Source organism: Biomphalaria glabrata, chromosome 7 (assembly GCF_947242115.1).
Source record: "Biomphalaria glabrata chromosome 7, xgBioGlab47.1, whole genome shotgun sequence".
NCBI lineage: Eukaryota > Metazoa > Mollusca > Gastropoda > Planorbidae > Biomphalaria > Biomphalaria glabrata.
In genome coordinates, this window is record NC_074717.1 from 10,038,602 (window position 1) to 10,063,850 (window position 25,249).

At 34.9% G+C, this 25,249-nt stretch overlaps 2 protein-coding genes across 2 annotated transcripts; both read left to right on the forward strand.

The window, feature by feature from the left end:
* The first annotated feature begins 240 nt into the window (after positions 1 to 240).
* Positions 241 to 12,425, forward strand: LOC129927410 (uncharacterized). The gene is made up of 4 exons (XM_056036398.1): positions 241 to 396; positions 1,449 to 1,603; positions 4,971 to 5,194; positions 12,287 to 12,425. Exons 2-4 carry the CDS (start codon positions 1,457 to 1,459, stop codon positions 12,324 to 12,326), a joined length of 411 nt encoding a protein of 136 aa, XP_055892373.1. The 5' UTR covers positions 241 to 396; positions 1,449 to 1,456; the 3' UTR covers positions 12,327 to 12,425.
* An 8,208-nt stretch (positions 12,426 to 20,633) lies between these two features.
* On the forward strand, positions 20,634 to 24,574 carry LOC106058181 (uncharacterized). Its single transcript, XM_056036972.1, has 4 exons — positions 20,634 to 20,753; positions 21,586 to 21,743; positions 22,460 to 22,683; positions 24,430 to 24,574. Exons 2-4 carry the CDS (start codon positions 21,591 to 21,593, stop codon positions 24,467 to 24,469), a joined length of 417 nt encoding a protein of 138 aa, XP_055892947.1. The 5' UTR covers positions 20,634 to 20,753; positions 21,586 to 21,590; the 3' UTR covers positions 24,470 to 24,574.
* Positions 24,575 to 25,249: the final 675 nt, after the last annotated feature.

The following is a 25,249-nucleotide window of genomic DNA, read 5'->3' on the forward strand; positions in this document are numbered from 1 at the left end:
CCTTGGGTAAACCGATGGCCATTAGATTTGAAGTTGTACAAGGAATATTCTATGCTCTAGTTATTACAGAACTAGATTAACAAGAAACAAAAATCCACGTTTGCGATGTCGAGCAGTTGTATCAGACTTTTTAAACATTTCTCAGTAGCTCGAGCTGACACGTTCTTATCTTACCTGGCCACAATCCTACACGTTACTTAACTGGCCACATTTCCACGCGTCATGCTTTTTTTTTTATATCTATAAAAAAAACTTTCAGTGTAACTATCCAGAAAGGTTATTTTAAACATCTGGGTATTTCTCAGGACCACGATCTACAGTTTCTTTATAATCTCGTGTATGATTTTTTTTTATATTAAACTCACTAGATTGCACATTCGATTACAACTCTATCAGGTAAGTTAACAATAATTACTTTAAAAATAAGAACAAGGACTTGACTTAATCCTTTCAATTCCCAGTGCAGCATAAGACCTCAAAAGTACTTCGCCATCCGTCTTTGTTCTGGGCAATGCCCTCTTAGTTGGGTCAATGTCCATCCTGCCATCTTTGATTCTTGGTCTTCTACAGATCTAGAACAATGAAATGATTTACAATCAAGGGCATTAATTCATTCAATATAGGGAACTCTCCTACGATTTTTTTTTATTTTAAATGTCTCGGATGTTCCTTCAAAATTATTACATCCAAGCCTTCCGAGTCCAGAGTATATGAGCACTTGACCAACCAGCCGTCCACTTCGACAGCAAGCACCAATATGCTTTAAAATGACATTATAATTATCTTTGTTCGTCCCGATGCCTTCACTAGAGCTCTCCAACTATCTGTTTGATACCATCTGCTACCAACTACTTTTCTCTAAGCCAGTGAAGGCGAAATGACGTCTGATCTGATATAAGGCTGGAAGAATAGCCCCAATAGAAGATAAACGCATAAGACTTTTTTTAAAATTAAATAGTCTCTATCGGCGGAATGCGGTTTTGTCTGCGTCAGATGTGGAAGTGCGTTGTCATATGAAACACTGCACTCAATCTTACTATTCGAGATCAAAGACATTATTATTATCTCTAACCCTTAATGTATGTCTTGTGCAGTATGAAGGTGTGCACAATCTAGTCACTTCTTTGTATAGATCACGTAATTAAACCGAAAGAAAACTGACAAAGAATATTAATTAGGATAAGAAGAGCATTTTGGATCTCTGCTAAACTTTTTTACTAGCATGCATTGGGTTGTCAAAGGCGTAATGGGATCCCGCTTGAGATTAAAACAGCATAGACAGACATACGGACCGACAGATAGATAGATAGATAGATAGATAGATAGATAGATAGATAGATAGATAGATAGATAGATAGATAGATAGATAGATAGATAGATAGATAGATAGATAGATAGATAGATAGAAAAAATTGATTGATTGATTAATTTAATTATGCTTTTCACAGGTATTAAGATGCTAGCGTTGTACGCCCTGCTCCTCTGTTTGCCGGCGGTCATTCTGGGCCAAGACCTACATGCACTTGCTAACCAAAACTTTGACCAGATCGATATAGACAAGGATGGCTTCGTCCTTCTTTATGAATTTGAGCAGTTCTTCATGGTCAGTCCGTTAGTCAAACAAAGTTATAGACAGTTTTTTTGCTTCCCATAAGTTTTATTCAATTTATAAACAAATGAAAAATATAACCTTGTTCTTAAATTCTTTATCTAGCATTTTCTTTCTTGAACAGATTTCCTATTTAATATATATGCGACATTATACTCCTTTTCAAGTTTCCTTAGTATAAGTTATGAAAGAAAATCTTAAGAATATATTTAGGTATGTACCTATATGCATGACTGTGAAAGTACTTAATGTGTTGTTTTCACCTGCAATGTTTCTGTAATTATAACCTGTATCGGGTTTCATTCGAACTATATTAATAATTTGTTTCTTAATCAGTTGCATAGCATAATCACATGCTTTTAATTTTAAAATAGATCAGAGAATCGCAAACAATATCGAGGAAAAAAAAGTAACTTTCGACCCAAATAATTTGTTAGGCAAGAAAACGTGTACTTCATAGTAACTTGGATAGCTTTTTTTGTTTCAGCTAAACAATTTCTTATTTTTAGTTTTCAACTATTACTTTGCTGAAAACGAACTAATATACATTCTCTGGCACTGCCAGGGTAGAGTTTCGTTAGAGAGAAACAAAATTCATTGTAGTCTCTTTAACAGTGTCCACTGTGAAATCCCTGTATTAAAATCCACAGTTTCGTCAGTCAAAATAGGCCTATCCCAGTATAGTAAGTAATCTTTTGACTGCAGAACTTGTGGCGACTATGTGTATAATAATAATAATAATAATAATAATAATAATAATAATAATATCTTGGAATAAACCAGAAAGCCACGATAAACCATACAAGATTAAAAGAGGACTTCCTTGGCAAATACAAGCAGAGAGTAAAAAAAAATTCTCAACACAAAACTGTCTGGCAGTATCCTCATCACGGCAATAAATAGCTGGGCCGTCCCAGTGCTCCTATACACCATTAGTATCATCAAATGGACAGATACCGACCTACATGACATTGACAGACTCACGAGGAAATTATTAACCAAATTTTCATGTTTACACCCCAAGTCCTTCACCATAAAGCTATACCTGCCCTGAAGGATGGAGGCCGTGGATTGCAGAACATCTTCAAACTGTGTGAGACGCAAGTTTCCAAAATACGATCAAAACTGCACGCCTCCAGCAATGAACTAGTTTCCTTCCTACGCAAATATGACTATGATTATGAACCCCTCTGAACCTAAACAATATTGATGTTAATGTCGGTTTGGACGACGTCGGGCATGAGATTCGCCAATGGAAAGAAAAAACACTCCACGGAAAGTTCCCTGCTTTATTAGATGGGGACAACATTAACAAGGCTGCTTCCTTAGCATGGCTAAAAGCAGGTCATCTCTACCCTGAAACTGAAGGCTTTGTCACAGCAATACAGGACAGAGTAATTAGGACAAAAAATTACGAGAAACATATCCTAAAACTCAATATTGTTGACAAATGCAAAAATGTGGAAATGTGGGTGAGTCAATTGAACACATAATGGCAGGATGTTCAGCCCTATCGGAATCTGCCTACCTAGGTCGCCATAACCAAGTTGCAAAGCTAATACACCAGCACTTGGCTTTGACACACAATTTGATCGATAAGCATACTCCTCCATATTACAAATACTCACCACAAGAGGTTCTCGAGTATACAGATCATCTACTGTACTGGGATAGGCCTATTTTGACTGACGAAACGGTAGATTTGTAGATTTTAATCGCCCTGATTTGCTGCTCATCGATAAAAAAGAAAAGGTCGCTAACATTATAGACATCGCCGTACCACTATCTCATAATTGAAAAAAAAAATAGCTGGAAAAACAACGAAAATATGGGAACCTTGGCTTGGAGATTAAGCGTTTATGGAAATTATCTGAAACAACAATATACCCCATTGTCATATGAACTGAGGGGATAATAACAACTGACCTCACAGATATCTTCAAGGCCCTTGGCATTCCTAGGAACATTCTCGTTGCCTGTCAGAGGGCGATACTTCTGCAGACCTGCCACATCACCAGAAAATTCCTCGGTGGAAACTGATAAAGGGACTATAATGAATTTTGTTTCGCTTTAACGAAACTCGACCCTGGCTTCGCCAGAGAATGCATACTCGTTCTTTTATAATAATAATAATAATCCTTATTGTCCGTAAGGAAATTTGTCTTACAATGTGTGCATTACACCAAACAAAACATTATAACTATAAAAAACAAAGTGTACATTCACACCAGAATCACTCATAATTTACATGCGAAATGTTTATATCAAATAGTTTCTATTTAACGATTTGATTGCCATGGGAACAAAAAAATGTTTGTGTCTGTTTGTCAATGCTATTGGTGTCTTGTATCTCTTTTGTGATGGTAAAATCACAAAATCCTAACCCAAAAGGGTAATTTTTTATTTCTAGAATCTTTTTAGCTTTTTTATGGATGTTTGTCTCAAACAGCTGTCCAAATGGGGTTTGTTTTTTACCAATGACTTTACCGGCAGCATTTAGGATTTTATGAAGTTTATTTTTTATTTTTATGTTCAGATTGCCATACCAGGCAGTGATATTAAAACTTAAAATATTGCATATGTGAGAATGATAAAACATAGCCAAGCTATAAAACGAGGATAGTTTTCTCATTAATCGTAATCTTTGCTGCCTTTTTTGCTGATATAATCAGTATTCGCAGTAAAACTAAAGTTTATTGTCTAAGATAGTACCAATGTATTTAAAGGTTTGCACTATTGCAATTTTCCTTCCTTTTCTTACGAAAATCGATTATCATTTCTTTGTTGTTTCTGGGCATTTAATAATACAAAATTAAGCAGAGTTATCCTTATAGATCAAATTTCATTTCAAAGCCAGGTGTTGGTGTATTAGTTTTGCAACTTGGTTCTGGAGAGCTAGGTAGGCAGATTCTGATAAAGGTTAACATCATGTTATTATGTATTCAATCCCTGCGTCGTCTATATCTATATTAATATCAGCATTGTTTGGATTCAGGTGAGTAGCTTAGGAAGGAAACTAGTTCATTGCTGGAGGTGATAAGTTTTGACCGTATTATTATTATTATTATTATTATTATTATTATTTGTTGTTGTTGTTGTTTATAGCACATTGAAATATCCTTTATTTCTCTTGTTTTCATTTAGCACTTTGAAAATATCTTGAACGCAATAGATTTGGATGAAGTTCATAGATCTCCCATTTAAAGAATGTGTATTGTTTTCAGTGATGGACTTAATAAATTGGAGGCCGTGAACAGGATTTAATTTAGAGCCCTGCATTTCTAGGACACAGTTTCAGTTTTTATTTTTATCAAGTAGAATGCATCTTTTAAAAAAAATTATTTTAACTTCTGATATTCAGAGGATGGACACCAACCACGACAGTCGTGTTTCCAGACACGAGTACACCGTCCAGGTCACAAACATCTATGGCCATGACCCTCAACTCAACCACGTGATGCACGCCCTGTACGACGAGCTGGACATCAACAGTGACCACCACGTGGACACCGTGGACATTGACACCATCTTCGACATCGCCGATAAGGACAACGATGACCGCGTCAACAGAGAAGAGTTTGCTGAGTAAGTCTTGTGGTTTCAACTCTCGTCACGTGTCTGTGTCAGACATTTTCATGTGAAATTTTTATTATGACACATTTGATCATTTTAATCTAATTTTAAATGTTTAAGCAAAACACAGATGAAAAAAAAAAGAGTGTGCAGTAGAAATTCTTTCCTTTGTTTATGCCCAGATTTCAAACTGTTTAGTGGGAAAGGGATGGGAGACTATGAAACGTAAGCCTATTGGCTACTGTCGATGTTGTACAACTTCTGCATTCTTCTCTATTTATGCTTTTCCTAGAAAATGCCAACAAAATTAGAACTATAACATGCGAACAAAATTAGAACTAGAAAATGCCAACAAAATTAGAACTAGAACATGCCAACAAAATTAGAACTACAAAATGCCAACAAAATTAGAACTAGAAAATGCAAACAAAATTAGAACTACAAAATTCCAACAAAATTAGAACTAGAAAATGCCAACAAAATTAGAACTAGAAAATGCCAACAAAATTAGAACTACAAAATGCCAACAAAATTAAGACTAGAACATGCCAACAAAAATACAACTAGAAAATGCCAACAAAATTAGAACTAGAAAATTCCAACAAAATTAGAACTAGAAAATGCAAACAAAATTAGAACTAGAACATGCAAACAAAATTAGAACTAAAACATGCCAACAAAATTAGAACTAGAAAATGCCAAAAAAATTAGAACTAGAAAATGCCAACAAAATTAGAACTAGAACATGCCAACAAAATTAGAACTAGAAAATGCAAACAAAATTAGAACTAGAACATGCAAACAAAATTAGAACTAGAAAATGCCAACAAAATTAGAACTAGAACATGCAAACAAAATTAGAACTAAAACATGCAAACAAAATTAGAACTAGAACATGCAAACAAAATTAGAACTAGAACATGCAAACAAAATTAGAACTACAACATTCCAACAAAATTAGAACTAGAACATGCAAACAAAATTAGAACTAGAACATTCCAACAAAATTAGAACTAGAAAATGCTAACAAAATTAGAACTAGAACATTCCAACAAAATTAGAACTAGAAAATGCCAACAAAATTAGAACTAGAACATGCCAACAAAATTAGAACTAGAAAATGCAAACAAAATTAGAACTAGAACATGCAAACAAAATTAGAACTAGAAAATGCCAACAAAATTAGAACTAGAACATGCAAACAAAATTAGAACTAGAACATGCAAACAAAATTAGAACTAGAACATGCAAACAAAATTAGAACTAAAACATTCCAACAAAATAAGAACTAGAAAATGCCAACAAAATTAGAACTAGAAAATGCCAACAAAATTAGAACTAGAAAATGCCAAAAAAATTAGAACTAGAACATGCCAACAAAATTAGAACTAGAAAATGCAAACTAAATTAGAACTAGAACATGCAAACAAAATTAGAACTAGAAAATGCAAACAAAATTAGAACTAGAACATGCAAACAAAATTAGAACTAGAAAATGCCAACAAAATTAGAACTATAACATGCCAACAAATTTAGAACTAGAAAATGCCAACAAAATTAGAACTAGAACATGCCAACAAAATTAGAACTACAAAATGCCAATAAAATTAGAACTAGAAAATGCAAACAAAATTAGAACTACAAAATTCCAACAAAATTAGAACTACAAAATGCCAACAAAATTAGAACTACAAAATGCCAACAAAATTGGGACTAGAACATGCCAACAAAATTACAACTAGAAAATGCCAACAAAATTAGAACTAGAAAATGCCAACAAAATTAGATCTAGAACATGCAAACAAAATTAGAACTAGAACATTCCAACAAAATTAGAACTAGAAAATGCCAACAAAATTAGAACTAGAACATGCCAAAAAAATTAGAACTAGAAAATGCAAACAAAATTAGAACTAGAACATGCAAACAAAATTAGAACTAGAAAATGCCAACAAAATTAGAACTAGAACATGCAAACAAAATTAGAACTAGAACATGCAAACAAAATTAGAACTAGAACATGCAAACAAAATTAGAAATAGAACATTCCAACAAAATTAGAACTAGAAAATGCCAACAAAATTAGAACTAGAAAATGCCAACAAAATTAGAACTAGAACATGCAAACAAAATTAGAACTAAAACATGCCAACAAAATTAGAACAAGAAAATGCCAACAAAATTAGAACTAGAACATGCAAACAAAATTAGAACTAGAACATTCCAACAAAATTAGAACTAGAAAATGCCAACAAAATTAGAACTAGAAAATGCCAACAAAATTAGAACTAGAACATGCAAACAAAATTAGAACTAAAACATGCAAACAAAATTAGAACTAGAACATTCCAACAAAATTAAAACTAGAAAATGCCAACAAAATTAGAACTAGAAAATGCCAACAAAATTAGAACTAGAACATGCAAACAAAATTAGAACTAGAACATGCAAACAAAATTAGAACTAGAACATGCAAACAAAATTAGAACTAGAACATGCAAACAAAATTAGAACTAGAACATTCCAACAAAATTAGAACTAGAACATGCAAACAAAATTAGAAGTAGAAAATGCCAACAAAATTAGAACTAGAACATGCCAACAAAATTAGAACTAGAAAATGCAAACAAAATTAGAACTAGAACATTCCAACAAATTAGAGCTAGAAAATGCCAACAAAATTAGAACTAGAACATGCAAACAAAATTAGAACTAGAACATGCAAACAAAATTAGAACTAGAACATGCAAACAACATTAGAACTAGAACATGCAAACAAAATTAGAACTAGAACATTCCAACAAAATTAGAACTAGAAAATGCCAACAAAATTAGAACTAGAAAATGCCAACAAAATTAGAACTAGATAATGCCAACAAAATTAGAACTAGAACATGCAAACAAAATTAGAACTAGAACATGCAAACAAAATTAGAACTAGAAAATGCCAACAAAATTAGAACTATAACATGCCAACAAATTTAGAACTAGAAAATGCCAACAAAATTAGAACTAGAACATGCCAACAAAATTAGAACTACAAAATGCCAATAAAATTAGAACTAGAAAATGCAAACAAAATTAGAACTACAAAATTCCAACAAAATTAGAACTACAAAATGCCAACAAAATTAGAACTACAAAATGCCAACAAAATTAGGACTAGAACATTCCAACAAAATTACAACTAGAAAATGCCAACAAAATTAGAACTAGAAAATGCCAACAAAATTAGATCTAGAACATGCAAACAAAATTAGAACTAAAACATGCAAACAAAATTAGAACTAGAACATGCAAACAAAATTAGAACTAGAACATGCAAACAAAATTAGAACTAGAACATGCAAACAAAATTAGAACTACAACATTCCAACAAAATTAGAACTAGAAAATGCCAACAAAATTAGAACTAGAAAATGCCAACAAAATTAGAACTAGAAAATGCCAACAAAATTAGAACTAGAACATGCAAACAAAATTAGAACTAAAACATGCCAACAAAATTAGAACTAGAAAATGACAACAAAATTAGAACTAGAACATGCAAACAAAATTAGAACTAGAACATTCCAACAAAATTAGAACTAGAACATTCCAACAAAATTAAAACTAGAAAATGCCAACAAAATTAGAACTAGAAAATATTAACAAAATTAAAACTAGAAAATGCGAACAAAATTAGAACTAGAAAATGCCAACAAAATTAGAACTAGAACATGCAAACAAAATTAGAACTAGAACATGCAAACAAAATTAGAACTAGAACATGCAAACAAAATTAGAGCTAGAACATGCAAACAAAATTAGAACTAGAACATTCCAACAAAATTAGAACAAGAACATTCCAACAAAATTAGAGCTAGAAAATGCCAACAAATTTAGAACTAGAAAATGCCAACAAAATTAGAACTAGAAAATGACAACAAAATTAGAACTAGAACATGCAAACAAAATTAGAACTAGAACATTCCAACAAAATTAGAACTAGAACATTCCAACAAAATTAAAACTAGAAAATGCCAACAAAATTAGAACTAGAAAATGCCAACAAAATTAGAACTAGAACATGCAAACAAAATTAGAACTAGAACATGCAAACAAAATTAGAACTAGAACATGCAAACAAAATTAGAACTAGAACATGCAAACAAAATTAAAACTAGAACATGCAAACAAAATTAGAACTAGAACATTCCAACAAAATTAGAACTAGAAAATGCCAACAAAATTAGAACTAGAAAATGCCAACAAAATTAGAACTAGAAAATGCCAACAAAATTAGAACTAGAACATTCCAACAAAATTAGAACTAGAACATTCCAACAAAATTAGAACTAGAACATTCCAACAAAATTAGAACTAGAAAATGCCAACAAAATTAGAACTAGAAAATGCCAACAAAATTAGAACTAGAACATGCAAACAAAATTAGAACTAGAACATGCAAACAAAATTAGAACTAGAACTTGCAAACAAAATTAGAACTAGAACATGCAAACAAAATTAGAACTAGAACATTCCAACAAAATTAGAACTAGAACATTCCAACAAAATTAGAACTAGAAAATGCCAACAAAATTAGAACTAGAAAATGCCAACAAAATTAGAACTAGAACATGCAAACAAAATTAGAACTAGAAAATGACAACAAAATTAGAACTAGAAAATGCAAACAAAATTAGAACTAGAACATGCCAACAAAATTAGAACTAGAAAATGCAAACAAAATTAGAACTAGAAAATGCCAACCAAATTAGAACTAGAAAATGCAAAGTAAATTAGAACTAGAACCTGCCAACTCGACAGGTCTGGTAAGTCACAAATTCTTGACCCGTATGATGAAATACTTGCATTAGGCCCAACAGCAGGGTTTCTTTCCAAGTCTTTTGCAAGAAAGGATTTGGGCCCCTCAGGACATGGATCAAATAGAGTTGGATAATGATTCTGAGTGTGCTTGCGATCAACATCAAAAAGTAAATTTTCTTGTTCAGACGAAGCTTGATTTCAAGTGACTCTAACGTAATAGCAGGACTGCAAACTCACCTGAGAAGTCAAAGTCTGTAGGCATTTTAGACCTATAGCTTGTTGCCACGTCACAGGTCTCGACGTCAGACCATCAATTAACGAATTAATTCAAATTATTTATTTTCTTTCTGTCTATTAAAGTAAAAAAATAAAATGGCTGCAGTTTTACCTTCGATACATGTAGATGTTATGTATCTAAAGATAACAACAAAAACCTATGGTCATACATTAAGTCTAAGAAAATGGAAACAACAGGCATAGCACCATTAAAAAGAGAAGACAACTTAACTCACAATGATAATGAAACTAAACATCCTAAACAAATACTTTGCATCAGCATTCTCAGCCCCAGGAGACAAAGACATATAACTAAATTTAAACCAAGTAAACAACATAGGAGATATAGTAGTACAAGAAAATGGAATTCAAAAACTATTAGCCAACATCAAACCTAATAAAGCATCTGGACCTGATGGTATTCCAGCTAGATTACTCAAAGAACTAAGCAATGAGCTAGCACCAGTGTTCAAAATACCTTTTCAGGCATCTCTTAACGAGGGCAGAGTACCAAGGGACTGGAAAGTAACTAATGTCACCCCTCTATTTAAAAAAAGAGAAAAATCTGACCCAGGAAACTATATGTAATAATAAATGGCTCTAAATCAACACCAATAACAGTAAACTCGGGCGTACCTCAAGGAACAGTCTTAGGTCCACTACTATTTTTAATTTACATAATTGATTTACCAAATTGCATTAGTTTAGGAACAAAAGTCAGATTATTTGCAGACGATTGCATAATATACAGAACAATAAAAACAACACAAGATACAGAAATTTAACAAAGAGAATTAGATGAATTACAGAAATAGAAATCAAATTGGAGCATGTCTTTCCACCCTAAAAAATTCAGTTATTAAGAGTAACAAAAAAGCTAAAATAAATTAATTCCACTTATCTAATTCATGGTAAACCAGTAACAGACTAAAAACGCAAAATACCTAGGTGTTATAATATATGAAAAACTGTCACGGAATCCCCATAGTGATGAAACTATAAAAAAAAATCAAACAAAGCATTAGGGTTTATTAAAAGAAATTTCTATAAATCAAATAAGAACATAAAACTAAAATGTTATTTAATCTTGTTTAGGCCAATAATAGAATATTCATCCTCTGTTTGGGACCCCTCAACTCAAGAAAACATTAAGAAACTGGAACAGACACAAAATAGAGCAGTGAGATTCATAACAAACGAATAATCACATTTGACAAGAGTAACACCTTTAGTAAAATCACTAAATTTAGAAAGCCTTCAGGATAGAAGACTCAAAAGTAAAGTAGCAATTATACATAAAATACTGAACCATAATCTTCAAATACAAAAAAAAAATTAACAAAATACTCACCAAGACACAAAGATAAGGCACATTCCTCGTCCCATATGCTAGGACAAATTTGTACAAATGCTCCTTCTTGCCTAGTGCTATTAGAGCATGGAATGCCAGAAAAACCAGTGACTTGGCAGAATTTAAGTCATTGGTTAATATGCATGACTGAATGCATGACGCGTAGGACGTAATCATCTTCTTTTTTTGAAGTAACGTCTGTATTATATAAGATAAGATAAGATCTATATCTCTCAATTTATGTTCAACCATTAGTCCAAGGGCCGGTTGACTAATTTGTTAGAGAGTAAACAAACGAATATTCACACTTGACTAGAGAAACACCTTTAGTAAAATCACTAAATTTAGAAAGCCTTTAGGATAGAAGACTCACAAGTAAAGTGACAATTATACAAATGTCGTTAGGATTAGTATGAAATTTCGTATAGATATTCCTTTTACCTCCTAGATGCTCACTAAGACATGCTTTTGACATATTCGCAACCTGACTAAGCTTTAATTATTTTAAGACAACATACAGATCTAAATTTAAGTTCCTAACTTAGATTCCGAGACAATATAGAATTAGTATTACTAAAAGATATTTTAAAAAAAACAATTGTATATTTATTAAGCTAATTTTTTTTGAGAATTTGTTGTAAATATGATTTTTATTTCTTTCTTCCTAGATACTTTGTCAGAGCCATACAAATTGCTACTGGTAAATAGACAGCAGACTACAAATAAGTCTAAACTTTAGATGTCTAGTCATGAAGAATGACAACAATGTTTATTGGTAAACAATAAAAAGAGACTTAGTGAATTTTAGTTTACTCAGTTGTTGTTTTTTATATTTGTTTGTTTTGTCAATGTAAAAAAAAATTATAATAAAAATAATTGCAATGTCTTCAATTCGTATGATTAAAAAAGAGTGTCGTGTTTCACATGGCTACGCAAACCCAGCTGCGACCTGCATATTTATCCACATACGACAAACCCTTTTATTCGCCGGGTGTCTATTTAAGTTTTCGCCGTCCTCCTTTAAGCTTGCCATAAAAGATCACCTTTGGTATCCCTCATATGGGATAAGTGTCCGACCCAGAGCAGCTGTAGAATGGTAAGTAGTGCTAAAAAACTGCCCACACCAGCCTCCTGCAGAACATGGTTAGTTTTAAGATATCCTTCCAGCCCATTAGTTCGGAGGCACCTTTAATTGAAATGTTAATTGAAGCAGCATTTGTATTGGTAACTTTATTTTGTCAATAAAATAACAAATGGAATTCTACTTGCTAGATGATACATCTAGTTGTATAGTGTTGCTAAGTTACTTAGAGTTAGGCGCCTACACGCCGTGTCTTATGCAGATAAACTAAACGGAGGTAACAATCAAATAACGAAATCCAATAACACAGGCGAAAGGTTAACAATATAAGTCGACGCTGATAGCGAATGTCGAACAAGACGTTTAATAATAACAAAGGGAACCGTCGAATGTCGTCAATCAATATCTCTACGTCCATAAAAATGGCCTCTCTCTAAACCCGTCAAAAGTAGTCTGTTTACGTTGCGCTATTCTTCCTAAAATCCTTGTCTAGTTTCTACAAGTTGCGTCATTGTCTCTAAGTCAAACCTTCCCCTATACACGAAACTATTTAATTCCTAGTCGTGCCATAACAATAGAGTCAATCAATGAATGAAGCAACTAATATTTAGTTTTATAAACGAGAAAGTAGAATAAGCACAAAAGATTCAGCATAAGAAAGCAAACAGTATGTATAAGCACAAAAGATTCAGCATAAGAAAGCAAACAGTATGTATAAGCACAAAAGATTCAGCATAACACTAGGGACTTGGGGGCCCGGGAGGATCTTAAAATTCTCCCCCCTCCTTCCCTCACCCTAGCTACGCCATTGGACCGGCCTCTCTTTTGATATCCTACTGAGAACAGCCAACTATCACTGTACTCCTACAACGAAAGACAAGGGACAGATGATAATAGAAAAACATGTCTAAAAAACATCTTTCCTCTTCTTGAAACCATATCAACCTTGACACTAGCCGTAGACTCGAGATTTTGAAATACATTAGAGAGAAATTTCAGCAAGGAAAAGATAATGTAATGCATTTAGATAATCCAATGGACCTCATTCACCATTCGTAAACAAACAACATTTAGCCACGTGATTCTCTATCTCTTCTATACAAATTACGATCTAATTTTTAATACACAATGGCTATCACATGACAGTTTTTTTTTTCGTTGTTTTATTAATATTATTACGTGACTAAATGTTGTTGTTTACGATTGGTGAATGAGGTCCATTGTCACTCTATCACAACTAGCTTCAGCTTTATATATATATATCATGGGCGTAGCCAGGGGGTGGTGGTTTTGGGGTTCAACCCCCCCCCGAAATGAAATCCCCCCCCCCCCGCAGGGGGGGACGGAATTAAGTGACTGATTTTTGCTTTCATTTTGTTTATTTTAGGTGAGATTTTAATACTAAATCATCACTTACCACAGCACAACCGATGGGGGTTTTTCGAGGGGATTTTGAGTTAAAAAACCCCTACTAGGGGGTTTTGAGTTTTAAAAAATTCCTATCAGGGGGTTTTTAGATACAAATCCCTCTACCAGGGGGGTTTGAGTTTAAAACGCCCTACCGGGGGCTTTGAGTTTAAAACCCCCTACAGGGGGTTTTGAGTTTTAAACCCCCTACCAGAGGTTTTTGCAGTTAAATCCCCATCTTCTATAAAACAAAACAAAAAAATGCAAACAACAATCCCCAAATTCCAACAGCACAGTTAAGGAAGATTTTGATTTTAAAACCCTCTCCAAAATTTACGATAAACCCCCTCTTCAATATAAAAAAAAGCAATTACACACTCAAAATTCTATGAGCGTAGCCAAAAGGGTTTTGAGTTTATTTCCCCCCCCCCCTAAAATTGGGGTTTGAAGATAAAAAGTACCTATTCAATATTTTTTAAAAAAAGCAAATTACACACTATAAAAACTAAGAGTGTAGGCAAAGGGGTTTTGGGTTGAAAACCCCTAGCCAGCGGGGTTTGAAGATGAAAACTACCTCTTCAATATTTTTTAAAAAAGCAAATTACGCACTCAAAATGCTATGAGCATAGCCAAAGGGGGTATTGAGTTTAAATCCCCCTCCTCCAGATGGCTTTTTCTTTAAAGTTTAAAACCCCCTCCAGATGATTTTTAGTTTAAAATTCCCCTACAGAGCGTTTAGAGTTGAAAACCTCTCTCTTCAATATTATTTTAAAGCAAACTACAGTCACCAAATTCTATGATCGTAGCTAAATGGGGTTTTGAATTAAAACCCATCAACAGATAATTTTGACGAAAAATACTTTCCTTTTCGATATAAAATCTAAAACGAAATACAGGCATGTAATTCCAAGAGCGCAGTCAAGAAAGGTTACAAATTTCTACCAGTGGCTTGGGCTCCATTAATAAAGTGTGAATAGTCTTCTGCCGAAATTGAAAAACACTAAATGTGGCTCAACAAAGATGGCTAAGACAGATTTTAGGAGTCAGTCATAGAGATCGGGTCTAAATCAAAGAAATCATATGCCGAACTGGGAGTCGAACCCTTAGTAAGGTTGTGACAGAGCGTCGCATGAGGTTTTGCGGGACATGTTCTCCGACAAAATGAATTACGCATAATAAGAGTTGCGGAAACAGCTTGCCGGAAAATGCGCCGAACGGCGCGAGAGGTCTAAGTCAGTAAGAATAGCACATTACGTTTTTGAAATAAAACTTTTTAATAGCAATACAATGCACTTTAGATCCCTCAGAATATGCATTTTGTTGGCTTTCAATGCCAGAAATAGTGCTCGGCGGCGGGGCTTCGCCCTGCGCTGGGGGAGCGCTTAGAGCTCCCCCGACCCCCTTGCTAGCAAGGGCGGGGAGTCTGCAAGTTTTCCACTAATTCCAGGAAGAATCTATTCTAGAGCACAATAAACGTCTTCCGAAAGGGTCAGAATATAATAAAAATTAATTATGTACACACACACACATATATATATAATTTTTTTCCGCGGCGGAGGGGGGGGGGGCGGGGGGAATCCCCCCCCCGAAAAAAAATCCTGGCTACGCCCATGATATATATATATATATAGTTCATCCATCGTGTTTCGACGATGACCATTTTGTCATTCAGGGGGCTGAGGGCCTTGCACTGGGGTTTTATGCCTCCTCCTGTGGCTGGTGAGACCTATGAGAGCCCGAAATGTTCGGCTGCACACTGGGCAGGTTATTCCAGCTGGAGCTAGTGTCGTGGGCCTTGCATTTCTATAACTGTGCAGCTTTTATCTGTTTAGTGTAGACTTAAGCTATTTATTTATAAAGTTCATAGCAATTACTAATTTTTTTTTCCTTCAAGAGTGAAAGTTTTGAAAGTGAGATTTTTTTTCAACTCGGAAATAACGTTTTACCACTGATAGAATATAGACCTATAGAATTCTTATAAGATTCGAAAGTCCGTTTGGGTTCTAGAAATCTATTTAAAGACCCTATAATTAAATAGTTGAGGATTTGGGACAAAATTTAAAAGCAAAATCTAACATGCAGAACTATTACAATACAGTGTGTAGTGTAGACAGATTGCCAATAGTACAGTGTTTATGTAAAGTATCATATTTTGTATCAATAATAAGGCCTCAAGCGTTAGATGTGGTATGGTATATGTAGTCTACGCGAACGGCTCACAGGTCCAAGTATGGCACTCGCCCGGAGCCCCACGTATGATACTCTCCCGGCCCCTCTTACTGCTTAGGCCGCCTCTGGTTATAATTCACCTTTTCCTTAGGAATGCGGGCAACCAGAAGCTTTCACGCCTCTGGCTAAAGTTTTGTGTGTTCATGCATAATTCTATCCTTCCTATAGATACCAAAAAATAGAATCTAAATAATCTTTTTACAAAGCTTATATCAACTCACTCTGTCTGTTTGTCTGTGTTTGTCTGTCTGATCAAAAGTTTGTACACGTTATTTCTCCGACACCCAATATCGGATCAAGCTGAACTTCTGCACGCACAATTATTTCTTTTGCCTGACATTACAAGGACATATCTAAAAAAAATTAACCAATTAGCTACTTAACTATTGGTAATTAATAAAAATCAAACCAAGAGTATCGTCATATTGGTTTCATTATGACTTTTAATGCAGTTGTTTTAAACAGCCGTACTTTCTATCAAATATGTTAATTGCTTATTATCATGTTCCACTAAAAAGTAAAGATCCGTTCATTTCAACAGGTAAATTCTACATTCAGAGTTCTATTTCATAAACACAAAATTGTTAAAGGACATGATACCAGTTCATCAGAAAAAAAGGAAGATCTTGACGTAGAAAAAGATACATTTTTTGTTCTTTTTTTATGGGCGATAGTCTACAGTCTACACTTTGTGCCGACGTTTCGGAGGGCCGGATTGAGCCACGTCGCGGCCGCTTTTGACCCGCGGGCCGTATTTGGGGCATTATTGGTCTAGATCTTTTACAAATTTAATTACATGACTGATCCAACCTAATTGATAGAATTACACCTTGTATTCCTTTTTTTTTTTATGTTTTTCTTGATTTGGCGTCACTTGTAATGTCACGCATGCGCAAATGTGAAGATAAAATGAACGTCCTATCAAGTCACAAAGTGATGTGCCATCTCCTTCCTGATAAGACGTAGCGTGCGTGACTAAATGATTAGAGAAATACAACAGCAACAAGCGAAATGCGGACATATAACAACTGTAGCCTCGACCAATCTTATCTACCAATCACTAATCATCTCAGACATTTACAGAGATCATTTTGTACAACTGAAATAAAATTTGTAAATGTTGTTAGGGAAAGTAGTTTGAAAGATAAAAGATTAGTTTTGTAAACTCGAAACAAGACAAAGAAAAAGATACAAAAATATTTGTTCGATTACTTTTTCATGCATTACATGTATATTAGTCATAGTTCCCCTTTCAGACGTTGTAACCTACAGGGCAGATGATGAAAAGGTCATATGTTTCTGTGGCCTACGGTTAACTAGGGTACCATGTGCCGTGTGGCCAGCACAACGACCAACTTACTTTTCCCCAACTCATGTCAGGTACCCATTAGAGCTGGATGGAATCAGAGGCGCCCGAAGATCCCGTAATTAAACATCCCGGTCCTCACCAGGATTCGAACCCGGTCAGGGCGCCTAATGTTCTCCTCAGGTTCAGAAACCAAGCGCTTTACCTCATATATTAGTCATACATAACTCAAACTTCAGCATAGAGAAATGGATATACACTTATTAGAACGCAGTGATCCTCAAACTCTATTAGAGTTAGGGCCTGAGAGGCTCCAATTCTCTCTCGCAAAAGCCACAGGCATAAAAGCCTGCTCGCTGTTATGCCTAGTGCATACATGTCACTGTACAGATCGAGAATAGGTCGAGAATAGGTGGTTTCTCAGACCTTTCGAGTCGGAGGTCAACAAGTCTGGCGCAACCGAACAGAATATGAGACACGGTTTTCTCATCCTCCTCCGTAAGTCCAAATTCGGCCTGAGAAATGCGAAGTATGACAGTGGCTCGTCCAGCACTCTGCTAGAACAGCTTGCTCAGGCCTGTCCAGCCTCCACCACGGAGAGGTGCGGTCAGGACGCTTAATGTGCTCCCAGACTCTGCTGCGTAATTTTATTAAAATAGTGCCAGCACTTAAACCACTTTTCCATTTCTTTTATTTTTTTTTGGATTGTAGCCATAGCATTAAGGAAACTCACAGCCTGCTCTATAGAGAGTCAACCTGACTGAATGTTTTACTTTACAGGAGACACAAGTTTTACATTACAATTCTTAATGCGGTTTGTTATTTATCATACACATTAGAAACGAGTAGCAATTATACATAAAACACTGAACCATAATCTTCAAATACAAAAACAAAACTTGACTTGGCAGAATTTAAGTCATTGGTTAATATGCATGACTGAATGCATGACGCGTAGGGCGTAATAATCTTTTTTTTTTTTTTTTGAAGTAACGTCTGTTCTATATAAGATAAGATCTATATCTCTCAATTTATTAGTCCAAGGGCCGGATGACTAATTTGTTAGAGCATAAACAAACGAATATTCACATTTGACTAGAGAAACACCTTTATTAAAATCACTAAATTTAAAAAGCCTTTAAGATAGAAGACTCAAACGTAAAGTGACAATTATACAAATGTCGTTAGGATTAGTATGAAATTTCGATAATATATGAAATACTGTCACGGAATAAAAAAAAATCAAACAAAGCATTAGAGTTTATTAAAAGAAATTTCTATAAATCAAATAAGAACATAAAACTAAAATGTTATTTTACCTTGGTTATGCCAATAATAGAATATTCATCCTCTGTTTGGGACCCCTCAACTCAAGAAAACATTAAGAAACTGGAACAGACACAAAATAGAGCAGTGAGATTCATAACAAACAAATATTCACATTTGACTAGAGTAACACCTTTAGTAAAATCACTAAATTTAGAAAGCCTTCAGGATAGAAGACTCAAAAGTAAAGTAGCAATCATACATAAAACACTGAACCATAATCTTCAAATACAAAAACAAAATTTAACAAAATACTCACCAAGACACAAAGATAAAGGCACATTCCTCGTCCCATATGCTAGGACAAATTTGTACAAATACTCCTTCTTCCTTAGTGCTATTAGAGCATGGAATGGGTTGCCTGAGCTAGCCAGAAAAACCAGTGACTTGGCAGAATTTAAGTCATTGCAGGACGTAATCTTCTTTTTTGAAGTAACGTCTGTATTATATAAGATAAGATAAGATAAAAGTGTGGAAAAATACGTTACAGACAATCAACACTAAAGCTATTAATTATCGAACCTGTGCGCTAAGCACTCTGAAATGTGATAGTGAAACATGGTCCAGCAAATCTTGAAAGAAGCGAAATATCTTCCACTCCCGATGTTTAAGATAGAGTCTAAAATGAATGTGGCAAGATAAAATTATCTATGGCTTGGTCATGTACAAAGAATTTTATTTGAATAATACGCCTTGAGAAGAAAGATTGAGTGGAGAGGTATTATCGGGACAAAACACAAAAGCCTATGTATGTTTGTGTAATGCTAATGTCTGGTGATAACATAAATGACAAATATGAATGTTAGATAATTGGTCTTTTAACTTAGCAATGTCAATGTTTGGTGATTGATTAACTAGGGCGATCTCCAAATGTGGTGATAGATTGATTAAATAAGGAAAGTCATTATGTGGTTATTGGTTTATTAATTAGTTGATGTCAATTTTTATTCATTGATTGATTAAATAGAAATTCAATTTTTGGTAATCAATTATTTTAGGTCATATCAACGTAAGGTATTGAATGAGGGGTGTCATTTTTTTTTATTTATTTAAAGTCAATGTTAGGAGAATGATTAACTGCGTGGTGTTGATATTTGGGGATTGATTGATTTACTGGGTGATGTCTAAATTTTGTGTTAATTGATTAACTGGATGATCTTAATGTTTAATGATTGATTAACGGGCTGATGTCAATGCTTTATGATTGATTCATAAACTGGGGATTTTTATATGTTTGGTGAGTGATTAATGGGAGATGATGATTATGGTCAGTAATTAACAAGGGATGCTAGTTTTTTGTTGTTGTTGTTGCTGTTTTGGTGATTGATTGAATTATTGGTTGAAGTCAATATTTCGTGATTGATGAAATTGATTAAACAAATGCAAATATTTGATTGTCGAATGGTTGACGCCTATGTTGGATGCTTGGTTGTGGGTGTGAATCCTTAATGATTTATTGATTCGCATATGTGACATTGAGATTATCCTAAACTCAAATAGTGCTGTCTTTGAAATAGCTATAGACTTACATTATAACACAATAGCCTTGGAAGGTCACACGTGTTGGACCAGGCCACCTAAAGTACTTTTAATTGGACACGTCACTAATACTACATGAATCTTCACTTAATCACTGCATGTACTTACATGATAACAGAACGTCTTCTTTCCCATCTGGCAAGTTCACATTCTGTAACGGTCAATAAATACACCAACATTCACGTCCTATGTCTTGTACATTACCTCGTGTTCAAACCTTTACAAAGAAACAAAGTTTCTTAGGCTGGTAAGTAGAAAGTGTTTGAAACTCGGATTTATGATCTCTCTTAAAGGTTTTCATTGTTATAACTGAAGAACTAAAGCAGACAATAGGATTTAATGTTGACTTCTGTTCATCAAGTTGATTTTCTTTTCTACTAATTTTTACAGCGTTTTGTGATAATTCGGAAAGTCTTGCATTATAAGCAGGAAATATTTTGCAAACCTTCTGAGTGAAGAAAGGTCGAAGTTTGGGTTGGGAGAGAGTTATCAGACTTCGGGCAAAAGGAGGACATTTCCTTCGTCCCTCTTCGTCCGGGAGGTATTGGCCTAAAGCGTGAAAATGTCATTCTGTAATACTACGTTGGGCACGCAAGGGAGTTCGCCCAAGACCAGTCTATAGAAAGAGTAATAATGTGTGCAGCTCAGCTCCGTACCACTTGTAAAAAAAAATAAAGTTCCCTATTCAGCGCTTGTGATCTATGGGGCAGATGATGTTAAGATCATTTGTTTCTTCGGCCAACGGTTAATGAGCAGGGTCTCATGTGGCCAGCAAAACGAATAAGTCTTCACCTAGATTTGAACCCAGGAGCCCTGGTTCGGAAGCCTAGCGCTTAACCACTCAGCACCACTCCCCCTTTTACCACTAGTGTTTTGTGGCAAAACAAAATTGTGAAATTGTTGTACCATCATTACACGGATTACATCGCACCGACATTTATATTTCACTGCAATTGTTCCGCCGCATACAGGTCTAGATTGAATTTCATCTTCTTCTTTTAGCAATTAAATTTACGATTTTTTTTTTTAAATAAGCTCTTCAATTTAGGAATTTTAAAAAATTATCTTATATTTTTCAGACAAAATGTTGACCTTTACTGCTCTTCTTATTTGTCTTCCGGTCTTGACCTTGTGCCAAGGCCCTGACATCGACAAAGTGGCCGGCGAAGTATTTGCCAAAGCAGACTCCAACAGTGATGGTAACGTGGTCAAAACAGAGATGGAAAACTACTTCATGGTCAGTTGGTTTGTGGTCAGATAGATAGATAGATAGATAGATAGATAGATAGATAGATAGATAGATAGATAGATAGATAGATAGATACATAGATAGATACATAGATAGATAGATAGATAGACAGATAGATAGATAGATAGATAGATAGATAGATAGATTAGATAGATAGATAGATAGATAGATAGATAGATAGATAGATGGATAGATAGATAGATAGATAGATAGATAGATAGATAGATAGATAGATAGATAGATAGATAGATAGATAGATAGAGTTGATTGATTGATTATTGAAATGGTTAATTGATTAATTGATTGATTTGTTGTCTAAATTTGCTATTAAATGATTGGTTGATTCACTGAGAGATTATATGATTTATAGACATTTTTTTTAACTGCATGATTGAGTTATTAAATCACTGCATGATAGAATGATTAAATTAATCAATGATCGGATGATTGATTGGTTAACTGCATGCTTAATTGACTATTCGGGTAATGTCAGGTTTTTATTGAGTGATTGCATGATTGATTGTACTTTTTACCCAACATGATGATTGGTTGATTGATTGATTGATTGTTTATATGATTAATTGATTTTATTATTAGTTGAATGACTGCTCTAATGATTTATTGAATGCATAACTTATTGATTTATTGTTCCTATGATAGGTACATCGGTTAATTGATTGATTAATTGATGTTTTGATCTTCAGAGTTTTGATCGCAACAACGACAGTCGTATCTCCAGACACGAGTACACTGAACGTATCACAGAACAGTACGGCCATGACCCTCAGCTGAACCACATCCTTCACAACCTCTACGACCAGCTGGACATCAACTCCGACAACCACGTGGACAAAGTGGACATTGACGGTCTGTTTGCTGTGGCTGACACAGACAAGAATAATCAGGTGGCCAAGGCTGAGTTTACTACGTAAGTACTTTTGAAGATTTTTTACTCTTTGGAGTCAGCCAGTTAAGACTCTCTGGAGTCAGCCAGTTAAGGCTCTCTAGAGTCAGTCAGTTAAGACTCTCTGGAGTCAGCCAGTTAAGGCTCTCTGAAGTCAGCATGTTATGGCTTTATTTAATCTGTCAGCTAAGACTCCAGTTAGGACTCCTAGATACAGCCAGTTAAGACTCCCTAGAAACAGCCAGTTCAGAATCAGCTAGTTAAGACTCCCTAGAAACAGCCATTCAGAATCTCTAGAATCAGCTAGTTAAGACTCCCTAGAAACAGCCAGTTCAGAATCAGCTAGTTAAGACTCCCTAGAAATAGCCTGTTCAGAATCTCTAGAATCAGCTAGTTAAGACTCACCAGAATTGGCCTATTCCGACTCTCTAGAATGAGCCTGTTCAGATTTTCAAGAATCGGCTAATTTAAACTTTCTAGAATTATCAGTTGAGACACAACAAAGTCATCCCAGAGTTAAGGGCCACTTGTCTTATTTATGGTAAACCTGTATCACAGACTAAAAACACAAATACCTAAAAAAAAAAAGTAAAGTTCCCCTTTCAGACCTTGTGGTAGGCCTATATAGTCTATAGGGCAGATGATGTAAAGGCCATCTGATTCTGTAGCCTACGGTTAACGAGGGTGTCATGTGGCCAGCACAACGACCAACCACCTTTATTTTCCCCAACTAATGTGAGGTACCCATTAGAGCTGGGTGGACTAAGAGGCGAAGCCGAAGATCCCGAAATTAAAAAACCAGTCTTCACCAGGATTCGAACCCCGGATCCGGTACGGAAGGCAAGCGTTTTACCGCTCAGACACCGAGCCTCCTACAAATACCTAGGTGTTATAATAAATGAAAAACTGTCATGGTTGCGCGGTTAGCGCGCTGGACTGTCATTCGGATTTATCGATGGTCTCGGGTTCAAACCCTGCCTGCTCCCATCCCCCTTCATCCTGCGGAAGGTTTGGACTAGGAAGTAAACTGTCTTCAACTCTGAAGGAACATCCGAAACATGTAAAACATTTTACAAACATGGAATCTCCATATTTATGAAAGTATTAAAAAATTAAACAAAGAATTAGGGTTTATTAAAATTTCAACAAATCAAATAAGAACATAAAACTAAAATGTTTTTTAACCTTGGTTAGGCCAATAATATAATTAGCATCCTCTGTTTGAGACCCTTCAACTCAAAAAACATATCTCTCTCAGTCATCTCTCTCAGTCATCTCTCTCAGTCATCTCTCTCAGTCACCTCTCTCAGTCATCTCTCTGTCATCTCTCTCAGTCATCTCTCTCAGTCATCTCTCTCAGTCAGCTCTTTCAGTCATCTCTCTCAATCATCTCTCTCAATCATCTCTCTCAGTCATCTCTCTCAGTCATCTCTCTTAGTCATCTCTCTCAGTCATTTCTCTCAGTCATCTCTGCAATCACCACCATCACTCTACCTTCGATAGAGTAGGCATCAATACCTCGATTGACCGTCAGAAAGGTTTTCATCCGACAGAGCATGGACCGAGGGCTCTTCCCCCCCCCCCCAGCCCTGAGATATCCAGCATGCCATAGACTATAAATCTGTCAGACTATAAAGACTCTGCCCGTCAGAAACTTAGCTCTAGAAATGTGAATACGTCCAGAGTTTGAAAAGCATCTATTTTATTCTACATAATATTTTCTTTCTATTTTTAGGTACCGTATCATTGTGTTTTTTTTTTTTGTTTCAGATTTTTCTCAAAGGCTGTACAGGCTGCTACAGCTGGTTAGACTCGGACACGTGACCATAACGTCGTCAATGTATATCATATGAAAACCATGTATCCACCACAAAACCTTTTCGTATATTAATAAAATAATGCAGTTGTAAAAATATGGAATATCTTCAATTCAACATTTTATTCTTTAATTTTTTGTTTTTGTTGTGGTTTCGTCTTCGTAGAATTTTTACAAATACCTTTTTCTTATTCGTGGGCTAAAGTTGTATGGAACAGCATCATTATTGGCTGTTGACGTGTCATTGGTGTCTGATGACACGCCCTTATTGGATGAAAACTTGTCATTATCCCTTTCTGTCCCCACCTCAAGTTTTGCATGTTGTGTGAATGTAAACGCTATAGCAGATTTAAAAAGCAGTTCGCTAAATCCTGACTCTTAGTATATAATCAAGCAGAAGTGGTTGAAAATTCAGTTTTATATTCTTCTTTATACATGAAAAAAACGTTTGTCCTGGCTTTTGACGCTACGTCACTTTGAATTACAGAATGAAGGGACAAAAATATAAATAGCAACCTTTTTAAGTGTAACGTGCGCGGAGTGAAGAAAAAGTGGATAAGCATTGTGGCTTTGTTTTTTTATAAATGGCTTTGCTCAGTTCCTTTAGGTGTTTCGTCTAATTCGTTCAAAACTGATAGTGTTTGGAAGTTAGACAAAACAGTACTAAAGCTACATCAGTATTTCTGTGCACTTTTTAGCCCCGCAGAATCAAATGTTCTCAGCTGTTCTTTTTGTAGCTCAGTTTGTGTAAATATAGTTGTCAACACTGAAGTT

Excerpts from the sequence above, each read along its gene's own strand:
- LOC129927410 (XM_056036398.1), top strand. The coding sequence starts at position 1,457 with ATGCTAGCGTTGTACGCCCTGCTCCTCTGTTTGCCGGCGGTCATTCTG. Across the intron at positions 1,604-4,970 it reads AATTTGAGCAGTTCTTCATG|AGGATGGACACCAACCACGA; the intron begins GTCAGTCCGTTA and ends TCTGATATTCAG. Across the intron at positions 5,195-12,286 it reads AACAGAGAAGAGTTTGCTGA|ATACTTTGTCAGAGCCATAC; the intron begins GTAAGTCTTGTG and ends CTTTCTTCCTAG.
- LOC106058181 (XM_056036972.1), top strand. The coding sequence starts at position 21,591 with ATGTTGACCTTTACTGCTCTTCTTATTTGTCTTCCGGTCTTGACCTTG. Across the intron at positions 21,744-22,459 it reads AGATGGAAAACTACTTCATG|AGTTTTGATCGCAACAACGA; the intron begins GTCAGTTGGTTT and ends TTTGATCTTCAG. Across the intron at positions 22,684-24,429 it reads GCCAAGGCTGAGTTTACTAC|ATTTTTCTCAAAGGCTGTAC; the intron begins GTAAGTACTTTT and ends TTTTTGTTTCAG.